Source organism: Bombina bombina, chromosome 2 (assembly GCF_027579735.1).
Source record: "Bombina bombina isolate aBomBom1 chromosome 2, aBomBom1.pri, whole genome shotgun sequence".
NCBI classification, from domain to species: Eukaryota; Metazoa; Chordata; class Amphibia; order Anura; family Bombinatoridae; genus Bombina; species Bombina bombina.
Genome location: NC_069500.1, coordinates 1214974025 through 1214990261, shown reverse-complemented (window position 1 = coordinate 1214990261; position 16237 = coordinate 1214974025). Strand labels below are relative to the sequence as shown.

The 16237-nt window shown below is 39.0% G+C and overlaps 1 protein-coding gene across 9 annotated transcripts in view; it reads left to right on the top strand.

The window, feature by feature from the left end:
• EXOC1 (exocyst complex component 1) overlaps positions 1-16237 on the top strand; it is a 290111-nt gene that overhangs the window by 143475 nt on the left and 130399 nt on the right. For all 9 annotated transcript variants that reach the window (XM_053703947.1, XM_053703952.1, XM_053703946.1 and 6 more), the window contains one exon: positions 221-297. In XM_053703947.1, coding sequence (XP_053559922.1) covers positions 221-297 — 77 coding nt within the window. The remainder of the gene's footprint in view (positions 1-220; positions 298-16237) is intronic.

The window sequence follows — 16237 nt, the reverse complement described above, 5'->3', positions numbered from 1 at the left end:
TAGTCTTTCAATAGTGGGAGGAATCTAAAGGTTGTAGAGTTCTCACCTGATTCCAGCATAAGGTCTGATATTCTGACTCCTTTAATTGCATGGCTATGTCTTGTGGGAAAAGTAAATTACATGTGAGAAGAAAACTGTAAAACCACTTTACGACAAAGAAAATTCATTGTGACAAGGCTGCTTGCTTTAACACTACTCTTCTTCTTTTTTTTTTTTTTAGGGTGATATAGATGATGCAGATGGGTCAACTTTATCCCGTTTACAAAGCACCGGAGCCCAGACAAGCGTATCATCTGAGTATGTAAAGATATTTCCATTAAGTTCACATTTCACATTATTGCACACTGAGAAACCCTTAAACATTTCCTGGGCTTCTAAACATTATGGACCAGATTACAAGAAGAGCGCTTGGGAGAAGTAAGCTTTTTGCATGCGTAGGGTTGTTCTCGTATTACAATTGGAAAGTTAACTGTTTTCGCTCGCAATGCTATCTGACAAACGTAAAAAGGTAAATGCACAATATCGCTCATAAGAGTCAATGGAGCAAACAAAGTGGGAAAAAACACCCTTTCTGAACACAAACAGATTGCATTATCAGGTGTGATAACCCAACATGAAAATATGAATATTTTACATTCCAGTGTTCTTCACATACAAGAATATGTTCTATTTATTCATAAATACATATTTCTACATATATCTAATGGTATTTTGGAGATATATATATATATATATATATACATACATGATTATATATAGGTATATACAGATATACTGTATACAGATATCTAAATGGGAATATCTATTAAAAAAGCCATAGAACTTTTTCTGCTATGTGTCGGACATTGGAATGTGAAATTTTTACAGTAAATACATAGTTAAAACAATTATTAAATATAAATATTGCATATATGTCTTTCTTTCATGTAATTAGCAAGAGTCCATGAGCTAGTGACGTATGGGATATACATTCCTACCAGGAGGGGCAAAGTTTCCCAAACCTTAAAATGCCTATAAATACACCCCTCACCACACCCACAATTCAGTTTTACAAACTTTGCCTCCGATGGAGGTGGTGAAGTAAGTTTGTGCTAGATTCTACGTTGATATGCGCCCTGCAGCAAGTTGGAGCCCGGTTTTCCTCTCAGCGTGCAGTGAATGTCAGAGGGATGTGAGGAGAGTATTGCCTATTTGAATGCAGTGATCTCCTTCTACGGGGTCTATTTCATAGGTTCTCTGTTATCGGTCGTAGAGATTCATCTCTTACCTCCCTTTTCAGATCGACGATATACTCTTATATATACCATTTCCTCTGCTGATTCTCGTTTCAGTACTGGTTTGGCTTTCTACAAACATGTAGATGAGTGTCCTGGGGTAAGTAAATCTTATTTTCTGTGACACTCTAAAGCTATGGTTGGGCACTTTGTTTATAAAGTTCTAAATATATGTATTCAAACATTTATTTGCCTTGACTCAGAATGTTCAACTTTCCTTATTTTTCAGACAGTCAGTTTCATATTTGGGATAATGCATTTGAATTATTCATTTTTTCTTACCTTCAAAAATTTGACTCTTTTTTCCCTGTGGGCTGTTAGGCTCGCGGGGGCTGAAAATGATTCATTTTATTGCGTCATTCTTGGCGCGGATTTTTTTGGCGCAAAAATTATTTTCCGTTTCCGGCGTCATACGTGTCGCCGGAAGTTGCGTCATTTTTTTGACGTTATTTTGCGCCAAAAATGTCGGCGTTCCGGATGTGGCGTCATTTTTGGCGCCAAAAGGCATTTCGGCGCCAAATAATGTGGGCGTCTTGTTTGGCGCTTAAAAAATATGGGCGTCGCTTTTGTCTCCACATTATTTAAGTCTCATTATTTATTGCTTCTGGTTGCTAGAAGCTTGTTCACTGGCATTTTTTTCCCATTCCTGAAACTGTCATTTAAGGATTTTGATCAATTTGCTTTATATGTTGTTTTTTCTATTACATATTGCAAGATGTTCCACGTTGCAACTGAGTCAGAAGTTACTTGAGGAAAATCACTGCCCGGGGCTGGAGCTACCAAGCTAAGTGTATCTGCTATAAATTTTTGGTACCTGTTTCTCCAGCTGTTGTTTGTATTGCATGTCATGACAAACTTATTAATGCAGATAAAATTTCCTTTAGTACTGTTATATTACCTGTTGCTGTTCCGTCAACATTTAATTTTCAGAGTGTTCCTGATAAACATAAGAGATTTTATTTTTTAAATCCATTTAGAAGGCTATGTCTGTTATTTCTCCTTCTAGTTTACATAAAAGTCTTTTAAAACTTCTCTTTTTTTCAGATGAATTTTTAAATGAACATCATCGTTCTGATACTGATAATGGTTCTTCTGGTTCAGAAGTTTCTGTCTCAGAGGTTGATGCTGTTAAATCTTTTTATTTGTTCAAGATGGAATTTATTCATTCTTTATTTAAAGACGTATTAATTGCTTTAGATATAGAGGATTCTGGTCCTCTTGATACTTAATCTAAACGTTTAAATAGGGTTTTTTAAATCTCCTGTATTTATTCCAGAAGTGTTTAATCTCCCTGATGCTTTTTCTGAAGTAATTTCCAGGGAATGGAATAATTTGGGTAATTCTTTTACTCCTTCTAAACGTTTAAGCAATTATATTCTGTGCCATCTGACAGATTAGAGTTTTTTGGGACAAAATCCCTAAGGTTTGGGGCTGTCTCTATTCCTGCTAAAATGTACTACTATTCTTACGGCAGATAGTACTAAATTTAAGGATCCTTTAGATAAGAAAATTGAATCCTTTCTAAGAAAAGTTTACTTATGTTTAGGTAATCTTCTTAGACCTGATATATTTTTACCGGATGTTGCTGCAGCTTCATCTTTTCGGTTAGAAGTTTTAGCGCAACAAGTATCAGTTCATAATTTTATGGCATTATTTTTATTCTATAGCATGCTAATAATTTTATTGGTGATACCATCTTTTGATATCATTTGAGTTGATGTCAGGTATATGTCTCTAGCTATTTTAGCTAGAAAAGCTTTATGGATTTAACTTGGAATGCTGATATGTCTTCTAAAGTTAACTTTGTTTTTCCCTTTCTTTCCAGGGTAATAATCATTTTTTCGTTCTTTTTCTCATAATAAGGAGCAAAAGCTTGATCCTTCATCCTCAGGAGCGGTTTCAGTTTGGAAACTATTTCCAGTTTGGAATATATCCAAGCCTTATAGAAACCTATAGTCAGCTCCTAAGTACTCATGAAGGAGCGGCCCTTTTTTCCAGTTCAGCTGGTATGGGGCAGATTACGTTTTATTCAAAGGAGTTTGGATCAATTCCGTTCTCAAACTCTGGTTTCAGAACATTGTTTCAGAAAGGTACAGAATTGGCTTCAGTTAAGGCCTCCTGCTAAGAGATTTTTTTCTTCCCGTGTCCCAGTTAACACAGCAAGGCTCAGCATTTCTGAAATGTGTTTCAGATCTAGAGTTGGCTGGAGTAATTATGCCAGTTCCAGTTCTGGAACAGGGGCTAGGGTTTTATTTTATCTCTTCATTGTACCAAAGAAGGTCAATTCCTTCAGACCAGTTCCGGATCTATCAATATTGAATCGTTATGTATACTAACATTCAAGATGGTTACTGTAGGACTATTCTGCCTTTTGTTTAGCAAGGGCATTTTATGTCTACAATAGTTTTGCAGGATGTGTATCTGCATATTCCGATTCATTCAGATCACTTTTAGTGTTTGAGATTCTCTTTTTAGACAAGCATTACCAGTTTTGTGGCTCTACTGTTTGGCCTAGCCTCAGTTCCAAGAATTTTTTTTTTCAAAGATTCTCGGTGCCCTTCTTTCTGTATTCAGAGAACAGGGTTTTTGTATTTCCTTATTTGGACGATTATCTTGGTATTTGCTCAGTCTTCTCATTCAAAGAATCTCATGCGATTCGACTTGTGTTGTTTCTTCAAGATCATGGTTGGAGGATCAATTTACCAAAAAGTTCATTGATTCCTCAGTCAAGGGTAATCTTTCTGGGTTTCCAGATAGATTCAGTGTCCATGACTCTGTCTTTAACAGACAAGAGACGTCTAAATTGTTTTCAGCTTGTCGAAACCTTCAGTCACAATCATTCCCTTCGGTAACCTTATGCATGGAAATTCTAGGTCTTATGACTGCTGCATTGGACGCAATCCCCTTTGCTTGTTTTTCACATGCGACCTCTTCAGCTCTGTATGCTGAATCAATGGTGCAAGGATTACACAAAGATATTTCAATTTATATCTTTAAAACCGATTGTTCGACACTCTCTAACGTGGTGGACAGATCACCATCGTTTAATTCAGGGGGCTTCTTTTGTGCTTCCGACCTGGACTGTAATTTCAACAGATACAAGTCTCACAGGTTGGGGAGCTGTCTGGGGATCTCTGTCGGCACAAGGAGTTTGGGAATCTCAGGAGGTGAGATTACCGATAAATATTTTGGAACTCCGTGCAATTTTCAGAGCTCTTCAGTTTTGGCCTCTTTTCATTTGTTTTCAGACAGACAATGTCACAACTGTGGCATACATCATCAAGGAGCGACTCACAGTCCTCTAGCTATGAAAGAAGTATCTCAAATTTTTTTGGTTTGGGCAAATTCCAGCTCCTGTCTAATCTCTGCGGTTCATATCCCAGGTGTAGACAATTGGGAAGCGGTTTATCTAAGTCGCCAAACGTTGCATCCGGGCGAATGGTTTCTTCACCCAGAGGTATTTCTTCAGGTTGTTCAAATGTGGGAACTTCCAGAAATAGATCTGATGGCGTCTCATCTAATCAAGAAACTTCCCAGATATCTGTCCAGATCCCGGGATCCTTAGGCGGAGGCAGTGGATGCATTATCACTTCCTTGGAAGTATCATCCTGTCTATATCTTTCCGCCTCTAGTTCTTCTTCCAAGAGTAATCTCCAAGATTCTGAAGGAATGCTCGTTTGTTCTGCTGGTAGCTCCGGCATGGCCTTACAGGTTTGGTATGCGGATCTTGTCCGGATGGCCTCTTGCCAGCCGTGGACTCTTCCGTTAAGACCAGACCTTCTGTCGCAAGGTCCTTTTTTCCATCAGGATCTCAAATCCTTAAATTTTAAGGTATGGAGATTGAACGCTTGATTCTTGGTCAAAGAGGTTTCTCTGACTCTGTGATTAATACTATGTTACAGGCTCGTAAATCTGTATCTAGAGAGATATATTATAGAGTCTGGAAGACTTATATTTTTTGGTGTCTTTCTCATCTTTTTTCTTGGCATTCTTTTAGAATACCGAGAATTTTACAGTTTCTTCAGGATGGTTTAGATAAGGGTTTGTCTGCAAGTTCCTTGAAAGGACAAATCTCTGCTCTTTCTGTTCTTTTTCACAGAAAGATTGCTATTCTTCCTGATATTTATTGTTTTATACAAGCTTTGGTTCGTATAAAACCTGTCATTAAGTCAATTTCTCCTCCTTGGAGTTTGAATTTGGTTCTGGGAGCTCTTCAAGCTCCTCCCTTTGAACCTATGCATTCATTGGTCATTAAATTACTTTCTTGGAAAGTTTTGTTCCTTTTGGCCATCTCTTCTGCCAGAAGAGTTTCTGATTTATCTGCTCTTTCTTGTGAGTCTCCTTTTCTGATTTTTCATCAGGATGAGGTGGTGTTGCGAACTTCTTTTGAATTTTTACCTAAAGTTGTGAATTCCAACAACTTTAGTAGAGAAATTGTGGTTCCTTCATTATGTCCTAATCCTAAGAATTCTAAGGAGAAATCATTGCATTCTTTGGATGTTGTTAGAGCTTTGAAATATTATGTTGAAGCTACTAAGTCTTTCCGAAAGACTTCTAGTTTATTTGTTCTCTTTTCCGGTTCTAGAAAAGGCCAGAAACCTTCTGCCATTTCTTTGGCATCTTGGTTGAAATCTTTAATTCATCTTGCCTATGTTGAGTCGGGTAAAACTCCGCCTCAGAGGATTACAGCTCATTCTACCAGGTTAGTTTCTACTTCCTGGGCGTTTAGGAATGAAGCTTCGGTTGATCACATTTGCAAAGTTGCAACTTGGTCCTCTTTGCATATTTTTACTAAATTCTACCATTTTGATGTATTTTCTTCTTCTGAAGCAGTTTTTGGTGGAAAAGTACTTCAGGCAGCAGTTTCAGTCTGAATCTTCTGCTTATGATCCGCCCAGTGGACTGTGGAATCCAATTTGCAGGATGCAGAAAATCACCACTTTGCAGAAAATCACCACTGTTTCCTCAGGCTATCATAGCCTGAGGAAACAGCCTGTGGTGGCTGAGAAACATGTCGCTGTTTTTAAAATAAAAGTTTTTAAATATACACTTGCTTTATCACAATTATTCTGCTCCTGTCTGGGGGCAGAGTGTGTGTGCTAGTTCTATCTTCCAAAGTGGTGATTTTCTGCATCCTGCAAATTGGATTCCACAGTCCACTGGGCGGCTGAGAGGTCCCAGTACTGCTGATATTGCACCTGGTGGTGCTTTGTTTCCTGTAAGTACAACCTTGAATCCTTTTTTATCTGGTGTACAAACGTTACTGGGCTATGTGTGTGCCTTTTTTGCCCTTATAGGCATCATAGGATAGGCCCTTGCCAAGGATCATCTCTATCTGGCTGGAGACACCAGTGAGCTGGACCACTGTTTGATGTTCCAGGCTGCCACAATAGCACCATTTGGGTGCGCTACGCTTGTGAGTATATTTCCTATCCTGCTGATGTTTTGTATCCTACTGCCGTGACGTTACTAGGCCATGTTGGCGCCTCTGTGCTTCTTTCTCTTATAGAGTACTGTTTTTACTCTGGCATGACATAGAAGAGGAATCATGCCTTGAGTCTGATGATCTTAGCAGTAGTAACTAAGATCCATGTTCGTTCTTTCAAGTTTTACTGAGGAAGTACAGGAGAAATCTTCAGTATGGGGGAACGTTTTCTTGCTGCAAGCAGTATCAAGGTATGTGCAGTCATTTACATTCTGAGGAGACCTGATATATCAGAATTTGGCTGACATATTTCCCATGCGGGGAAAGGGTAAGCAGTATTTCTTATATAAAATAAAGGGTGGTACTGTAGTAACCTGTGTATTATTATCCCATTCAAGATAACATGGGATACTTAAGGGTTGGTTTTAGACACTGGGGCAACCTAGGAAACACCTAATGTTACGATTATGGGGTTTATTGAGGCTGAGTTTAATTTTTCTGTGGGGTTCACATGGCATGTTCATTACAAAAAAGCAGTGTGTGCATATTTTTATTGTTGAAACGCTTCCCATGCGGTTTTCTCAAGTTGTTGGTTCATCAGACATGATGGGCGGGGCCTAATTTCGCGCTTCAGTGCGCAGTTAGTTTCTGGAGAGGTAGCAGCCATTAGCTCTGGTTAGAACCAGACTGTGAGGCTGTATTTTGGAGTGGGACCGGATCGTTTTGACAGGTCTTGGGGGCAGGTAGGCGTGCAGAATCCATTAAGTGAAAACTGTCTGCAGATCGTTTTTTACTGCCTAATTTACTAAAAATAAGATTTAACTCTCCTATTACTTGTGGTGCAATATCTGATAGCACATTAGGCTCTCATATCAACAAAATTATTCATTTTGAATATTGTTTTAATGACTTTTCAAAATAGTGTACACTTTTTATCCTTAAAGGGCCACTGTAAGTAAATATTTTCTATGCCTGTTACTAACTAACTACCCCATATATCCTTTTTATCAATAGCATTTCATTAACATATATCTACCGTATATCAGAAATCTTGTCTGCAAATTTAATTGTTTTCCAAACCCACTTCATGGGTATCCTTTGCTCTGTACCAATCCGTTTACAATACCTAGGTTTCAAAATGGCGCTTTAAACACAAAGTTATTGGTTTAAGTATTTTGAACATGCAGTGCTGAAAATAGTGGGCAGGATAACGTGACATCATCGGCGAATAAAAGATATAACTTTTAGAATGTTATGAAACTTCGTTTTGGAGAAAATATAGGTCAGTAGGTTTTAATTAATGTTTATTAACTTTAATATGTTAGTTGTTTAGCTTAAAAATTATAACAGAAAGTAATCCTTTAAAGGCGCAGTAACTGTTTTTATGCTGAATTGTTCTTTTCACATATAATAAAGATTGGGAACGACTTGTGCTGTTATTACTAGTCTGTACAACATGTCTGACATGGGAACTCGGTATGCTATGTGTTTAGAAGCCATGGTGGAACCCCCTCTTACATTGTACTGAAAGGGCCTTACACTGTAAGGATCACATTTTAAATAAAGAAAGTGGGCCTCAGGATGGTTCTCAGTCTGCAGAGAATCAGGATATGCCATCTAATTCTCCCCAAGTGTCACAACTTTTAACGCCCACACAAGCGATGCCAAGTACTTCTAGTGCGTCTACTTCTTTTACTTTGCAAGATATGGCTGCAGTTATGTCTACTACCCTTACAGAGGTATTGTCTAAACTGCCAGGTTTGCAGGGTAAATGCCATAGGTCAGATATTAATGTAGATACTGAACCCTCTGATGCCTTAGTGGCTATTTCCGATGCACCCTCCCAATGCTCTGATTTGGGGGTTAGGGATTTTATGTCTGAGGGAGAACTTTCAGAGTCAGGAAATTTATTAACTCAGACAGATTCGGACTTCGTGTCCTTTAAATTCAAATTAGAACACCTCCGCTTATTGCTCAGGGAGGTTCTGGCTACTCTGGATGATTGTGACCCGATCATGATTCCCCCAGAAAAATTGTGTAAAATGGACAAATATTTGGAAGTACCTACTTACACGGATGTTTTTCCGGTTCCTAAGAGAATTTTGGAAATTGTTAAGAAGGAATGGGCTAGACCAGGTATACCGTTTTCTCCTAGGGACTAGCCTATCTATGTTGTATTAAATTTTAGATCTAGCAGGGACGTTAATAGTGGTTAATATTATAGTGGTTGTTGAAGTGTGGTGATACTATAGCGTGGTGGTTTAATTATATGTATTCTGACCTTATTTATAACAATCTCAGTTGAGACTTAATAATACTGACAATCATTGTGTATTCTTAATAGCGACTACATTGCCCTACAGCAGTGTTGGTTTAGACTATAGTGAGACGTAACTTAAGTCTATTAAGACAACAATACTGACCATTATTGTCTATTTTGAATAACGATTATACTGCCTAATAGCAGTGCGATCTTACACTATAGTGAAGTAATAACTTATGTATATCAAGCGATGGGTGTGATATATATTTCTAACCTTTGATAAGTGATCACCGACAATTAGCTTCTACTTAAGGCTGTGTTATATTTCTTTCACTAAAAAAGGTTGATAGTGGTAACGATTATCTGAATCTTATTACTACTAATGTATGCGGTTAAGATTTATACACATTGAGCATACCTGAACCGCTGTTAATAAGATTCATAAAATACCGATAATCACTGTCTATCCTTGATAATCACTATACTGTTAAGCATCAGTGTTCTCTCATTAAACAAATGGAACAAATATACGCCTAATAAAAATAGATAGCAGCAGATACAACCTCTGACAGTTGTAAGACTATTCAATATCAACGTTCTCTTACATAATAGTAAGACCATCTATATACCAAATATGAATATATAGTGCCAGATATTTAACATCTTAACCTTATAAGAGTAATCGATGTTAACTAACATATACTTATTGTTGTAACTCATTTTACTATGAGCGGCAGATAGGTAATCACTGACAAACTTTATACTATTTATATACACTATTTTAGTGTTCAGGAGAATTCTGCCTATACGATTTAACTCCTAATAAACCCTGGTTATATGAATGAATGTGCATGATTGTGGAATAAGTATAAATACTTGGCCGATAATCTCAAGAGTGAATCCCAGTATTATTGTGGAGACGTATATAATAAACGGTATTTTCCAGTACCAGCTGTATCTAATTTATACTACTACTGATATCCCAGTGTGAATATTGATGTTAAACACATACTACTCATTTATAACCACTCTAGAAGTAGGGCAACACTAATATACTACTATACACAATAGCTGAATATATAGATAGTCAGATACTCTGACTATATATCCTTCAACTATACCGCATAAATATTTATTCAACAACCTATAACCGCTATCTTATCCTTAATAAAGTATGTCAATAGGTATTCTTTATTGAAAGGTTCAGCATATGATCTAAGTATATTTATCTACACATGTAGAAACTATCTGTTTGTATATTAAGCTGCTTGGGAAAGTACAGTACATACAGTGAATCTATCTGATCATATCAGATACATGCATATTCTTCTACGACTAATCCTATGCAGCTCAATACATAAACTTTATTAATTTGTCTTTTGATCATATGATAAGAACCATCTTTAGAATCTCCACAACAACTATATAAGTGAATCTAATATTTACATATTAGGGCTATGGATTAACAACATCCTAGGTCCAAATTTTCACTATTAATTTTCACATATTTATGTGGACCATTGAATACCTAATATAATACTTATATTTCCACTATTTCCCTGTGTTTTTAAAGTTGTTTTTTTGTGTGTATGTTACATATTCCCTTTTTTTAAGCATGTTTCTATTAAAGATTGATTTTAAATTGCACAGTCCTCCTCCATATTAGTAATTTTTACTAATTTGTCCAATATGGCCTAACAAGGAAAGTGAGTGCTTTCATAGTGTACATCAATATCAGTCTTCGACTGATTTAGCCCTGTTTTATACCGTTTTCTCCCCCTCCTAGTTTTAAGAAAATGTTTCCCATATCTGACACCATGCAGGACTTCTGGCAATTGATTCCCAAGGTGGAGGGAGCTATATCTACTTTAGCTAAACGTACAACTATACCCATTGAGGACAGTTGTGCTTTTAAAGACCCTATGGATAAAAAATTAGAGGGTCTTCTAAAGAAAATATTTGTTCACCAGGGTTTCCTCTTACAGCCTATAGCTTGCATGGTTCCAGTAACTACTGCAGCTGCCTTTTGGTTTGACACCCTGGAAGAGTCTCTGAAGGTTGAGACACCTTTAGAGGACATTTTAGACAGAATTAAGGCTCTTAAACTAGCAAATTCTTTTATGACTGATGCTGCTTTTCAACTTGCAAAATTAGCAGCAAAAAACGCAGGCTTTGCCGTTGTAGCGCGTAGAGCTTTATGGCTAAAGTCATGGTCGGCTGATGTATCATCTAAATCTTAGCTTTTATCTATTCCCTTCAAAGGTAAGACCCTATTCGGGCCGGAGTTGAAGGAAATAATCTCTGACATTACTGGAGGTAAGGGTCACACCCTACCTCAGGACAAGCCCCTCAAGATGAGGAGTAAACAAAATAATTTTCGTTCCTTTGAAATTTTAAAGGAACATCCTCTGCTTCCTCTTCCTCCACTAAGCAGGAAGGGAACGTTGCTCAATCCAAGGCGGTCTGGAGACCTAACCAGGCCTGGAATAAAGGTAAACAAGTCAAAAAGCCCGCTGCTGCTACCAAGACAGCATGAAGGGGCAGCCCCCGATCCGGGACCGGATCTAGTAGGGAGCAGACTCTCTTTCTTTGCTCAGGCTTGGGCAAGGGATGTACAGAATCTCTGGGCATTGGAAATTGTGACCCAGGGGTATCAGTTGGAATTCAAGGACTTGCCCCCAAGGGGAAGATTTCATCTTTCACGATTGTTTGTAGACCAGACAAAAAGATAGGCGTTCTTACGCTGTGTAAAAGACCTCTATACCATGGGTGTAATTTGCCCAGTTCCAGATCGGGAACAGGGGCAGGGGTTCTATTCAAATCTATTTGTGGTTCACAAAAAAGAGGGAACCTTCAGACCGATTTTAGATCTCAAATGTCTAAACAAGTTTCTCAGAGACCCATCGTTCAAGATGGAGACTATTCGTACAATTTTGCCAATGATCCAGGAGGGTTAATACATGACCACGGTGGACCTGAAGGATGTGTACCTTCACATTCCTATCCACAAGGATCATCATCAGTTCCTGCGATTTGCATTTCAGGACAAACATGATCAGTTTGTGGCCCTTCCCTTTGGGTTGGCCACGGCTCCCAGGATCTTCACGAAGGTTCTAGGGTCTCTTCTAGCGGTTCTCAGGCCACGAGGCATAGCGGTGGCGACCTATCTGGACGATATCTTGATCCAGGCGTCAACCTATCATCTGTCCAAATCTCACACGGACATCGTGTTGTCATTTCTGAGAACTCACGGTTGGAAAGGGAATGTAGGAAAGAGTTCACTAGTTCCACAGACAAGAGTTCCATTGCTGGGAACTCTGATCGACTCGGTAGACATGAAAATATTTCTGACAGAAGTCAGAAAATCAAAGATTCTAAGTACTTGCCGGGCTCTGCAGTCCATTCATCGGCCATCAGTGGCTCAGTGTATGGGAGTCATCGGACTAATGGTAGCAGCAATGGATATCATCCCGTTTGCTCGCTTTCATCTCAGACCACTACAACTGTGCATGCTCAGTCAGTGGAATGGGGATTATGCGAATTTATCTCCTCAGATAAATCTGGACCAAGAGACCACAGACTCTCTTCGGTGGTGGTTGTCGCAGGACAATCTGTCCCAAGGGATGTGCTTCCGCAGGCCATCTTGGGTAATAAACAATCTGTTAAGATAAAAACACAAGGAAGAGGCGCCAATGGTGCAGATCAATGATGGTTCTTAGATGGAACTGTTATTAGGCTAACACAGGATACTCACATGTGTAAATGGCAATCAATTATGCCAATAGTAGCAGGCTGGATTTTATCAGCAATCCAGCTAGCTGATCCTAGGGGCAGCTCTCTAACAACTTCCAGTAGGAGAAAATCTGTAGAAAAAAGCAATAGATAGAGGCGCCAATGGTGCAGATCAATAGTAACTTGTAAGTATTTGTATCCAGTTGTATAAACTGTTTCCTCAGGCAGTGAGGAACTGAGGAAACAGTTTCTGAGAAACGCGTCGCACTGTTTCTCCATTGGCCATACTTGTTCTGGCACTGAGATGGGTGTTAAATTTTTATACTTTTAAATAAATATGTTTTTATCTTTATCCACTCGGAGTGCTATGTATGGTTTACTGCTACGCTACATCTAGGGTGTGAATTGTTTACACCAATATACTGCCTTTATCTCCTGGATCAGCCAGCTGACTTGCTGTTAAAATCCAGCCTGTCTCTATAGGCATAACTGATTGCCTTCTATACATGTGAGTACCCTGTGTATACAACTGGATACAAATACTTACAAGTTACTATTGATCTGCACCATTGGCGCCTCTATTGCTTTTTTCTACATCTTGGGTAATAGTAACGACGGACGCCAGTCTTCTGGGCTGGGGTGCAGTCTGGAATTCCCTGAAGGCTCAGGTTGTGTGGACTCAGGCGGAGTCTCAATTGCCAATCAATATTCTGGAACTGAGAGCGATATCCAACGCGCTGCTAGCGTGGCCTCAGTTGGCTTTGGCCAAATTCATAAGATTCCAGTCGGACAATATCACGACTGTGACATATATCAATCATCAGGGTGGAACAAGGAGTTCTCTAGCGATGATAGAAGTATCAAAGATAATTCGATGGGCGGAGGCTCACTCTTGCCATCTGTCTGCAATCTATTTCCCAGGAGTAGAAAACTGGGAAGCGGATTTTCTAAGTCGTCAGACTTTTCATCGGGGGGAGTGGGAACTCTATCCGGAGGTGTTTGCATCATTGATTCGTCAATGGGGCACACCGGAATTGGATCTGATGGCATCTCGACAGAATGCCAAACTTCCACGCTACGGGTCCAGGTCAAGGGATCCCCAGGCTGTACTGATAGATGCTCTAGCAGTACCTTGGTCGTTCAACCTGGCTTATGTGTTTCCACCGTTTCCTTTCCTTCCTTGTGTGATTGCCAGAATCAAACAGGAGAGGGCTTCAGTAATTCTAATAGCGCCTGCGTGGCCACGCAGGACCTGGTATGCAGATCTAGTGGATATGTCGTCTCTGCCACCGTGGAGACTGCCATTGAGGAAGGACCTTCTCATTCAAGGTCCTTTCCAGCATCCAAATCTCACTTCTCTGCAGCTGACTGCTTGGAGATTGAACGCTTGATTTTATCTAAGCGGGGTTTCTCTGAGCCGGTCATTGGTACCTTGATTCAGGCTCGCAAGCCGGTCACTAGAAAAATTTACCATAAGATATGGTGTAAATATCTTTCTTGGTGCGAATCCAAGGGTTACTCATGGAGTAAGATTAGGATTCCTAGGATTTTGTCTTTTCTCCAAGAAGGATTGGAGAAGGGATTATCAGCTAGTTCCTTGAAGGGACAAATTTCTGCTTTGTCAATTTTGCTTCACAAGGGTCTGGCAGATGTCCCAGATGTTCAGGCATTTTGTCAGGTTTTAATCAGAATCAAGCCTGTGTTTAAACCAATTGCTCCGCCATGGAGTATGAATTTAGTTCTTAATGTTCTTCAAGGGGTTCCATTTGAACCCATGCATTCCATACATATTAAACTGTTATCTTGGAAAGTTTTGTTTTTAGTAGCTATTTCTTCGGCTCAAAGAGTTTCTGAGCATTCTGCGTTGCAATGTGATTCCCCTTATCTTATATTCCATTCTGATAAGGTGGTTTTGCGGACTAAACCTGGATTCCTTCCTAAGGTTGTTTCAAATAAGAATATTAATCAGGAAATTGTGGTTCCTTCCTTGTGTCCTAATCCTTCCTCTTAGAAGGAACGTTTGTTACATAATTTGGATGTGGTTCGCTCTTTAAAATTTTATTTACAAGCGACCAAGGATTTCCGTCAAACATCTTCCTTGTTTGTTGTTTATTCTGGGAAGCGTAGGGGTCAAAAAGCTACGGCTACCTCTCTCTCTTTTTGGCTGAGAAGCATCATCCGCTTGGCATATGAGACTGCTGGACAGCAGCCCCCTGAAAGGATTACGGCTCATTCCACTAGAGCTGTGGCTTCCACTGGGGCTTTTAAGAACGATACTTCTGTTGGACAGATTTGTAAGGCTGCGACTTGGTCCTCCCTTCATACTTTTTCCAAATTTTCCAAATTTGATACTTTTGCTTCTTCTGAGGCTATTTTTGGGTGCTTCAAGCAGTGGTGCCTTCCGTTTAGGTTCCTGTCTTGTCGCTCCCTTTCATCAGTGTCCTAAAGCTTTGGTATTGGTATCCCACAAGTAAAGGATGAAACCCGTGGACTTGGTATATCTTGTAAAAGAAAAGGAAATTTATGCTTACCTGATAAATTAATTTCTTTTACAATATACCGAGTCCACGGCCCAACCTGTCATTTTGGGACAGGATTTATTATTTTTGGAAACTTCAGTCACCTCTGCACCTTGTTAGTTCTTTCCTTTTTCTCTTCCTATACCTTCGGTCGAATGACTGGGGGGAGGAGTTAGGGGAGGAGCTATATAGCAGCTCTGCTGTGGTGCTCTTTGCCACTTCCTGTTAGCAGGAGGAATATATCCCACAAGTTAAGGATGAAACCCGTGGACTCGGTATATCGTAAAAGAAATTAATTTATCAGGTAAGCATAAATTTCCTTTTTTTGAACTGCTGCAAAAAATTGCCTGCAAACAACATCAAGAAACAACTATTCTTTTTAAATAAAATTGGGATCTTAGTCACACAATATGGCCATATTTTGCTTAGCCAGTCACCACTTATAAGGTGCCCCAATATAGACTGGTCCTAACACTACAGTCCTTTGCCATAGAGGGCTGAATCATTCCTGCTTTTACTCTTCATAATAGAATGAGACTCCCTGGCTTAAAGGGACACTAAACCCACATTTTTTATTTTGTGATTCAGATAGAGCATGCAATTTTAAGCAACTTTCTAATTTACTCCTATTATCAATTTTTCTTCGTTCTCTTGCTATCTTTATTTGAAAAAGAATGCAATTAAGCTTTTTTTCTTGGTTCAGACTCTGGACAGCACTTTTTCATTGGTGGATGAATTTATCCACGAATCAGCAAGGACAACCCAGGTTGTTCACCAAAAATAGGCTGGCATCTAAACTTACATTTTTGCATTTCAAATAAAGATACCAAGAGAATAAAGAAAAGTTGATAATAGGAGTAAATTAGAAAGCTGCTTAAAATGTCATGCTCTATCTGAATCGCAAAAGAAAAAATTTGGATTCAGTGTCCCTTTAATATTCAAAAATGTTGCATTTGTATTAAAGGGCCATAATACCCAAATGTTTAAACACTTGAAAGTGATGCAGCATAGCTGTAAAAAGCTG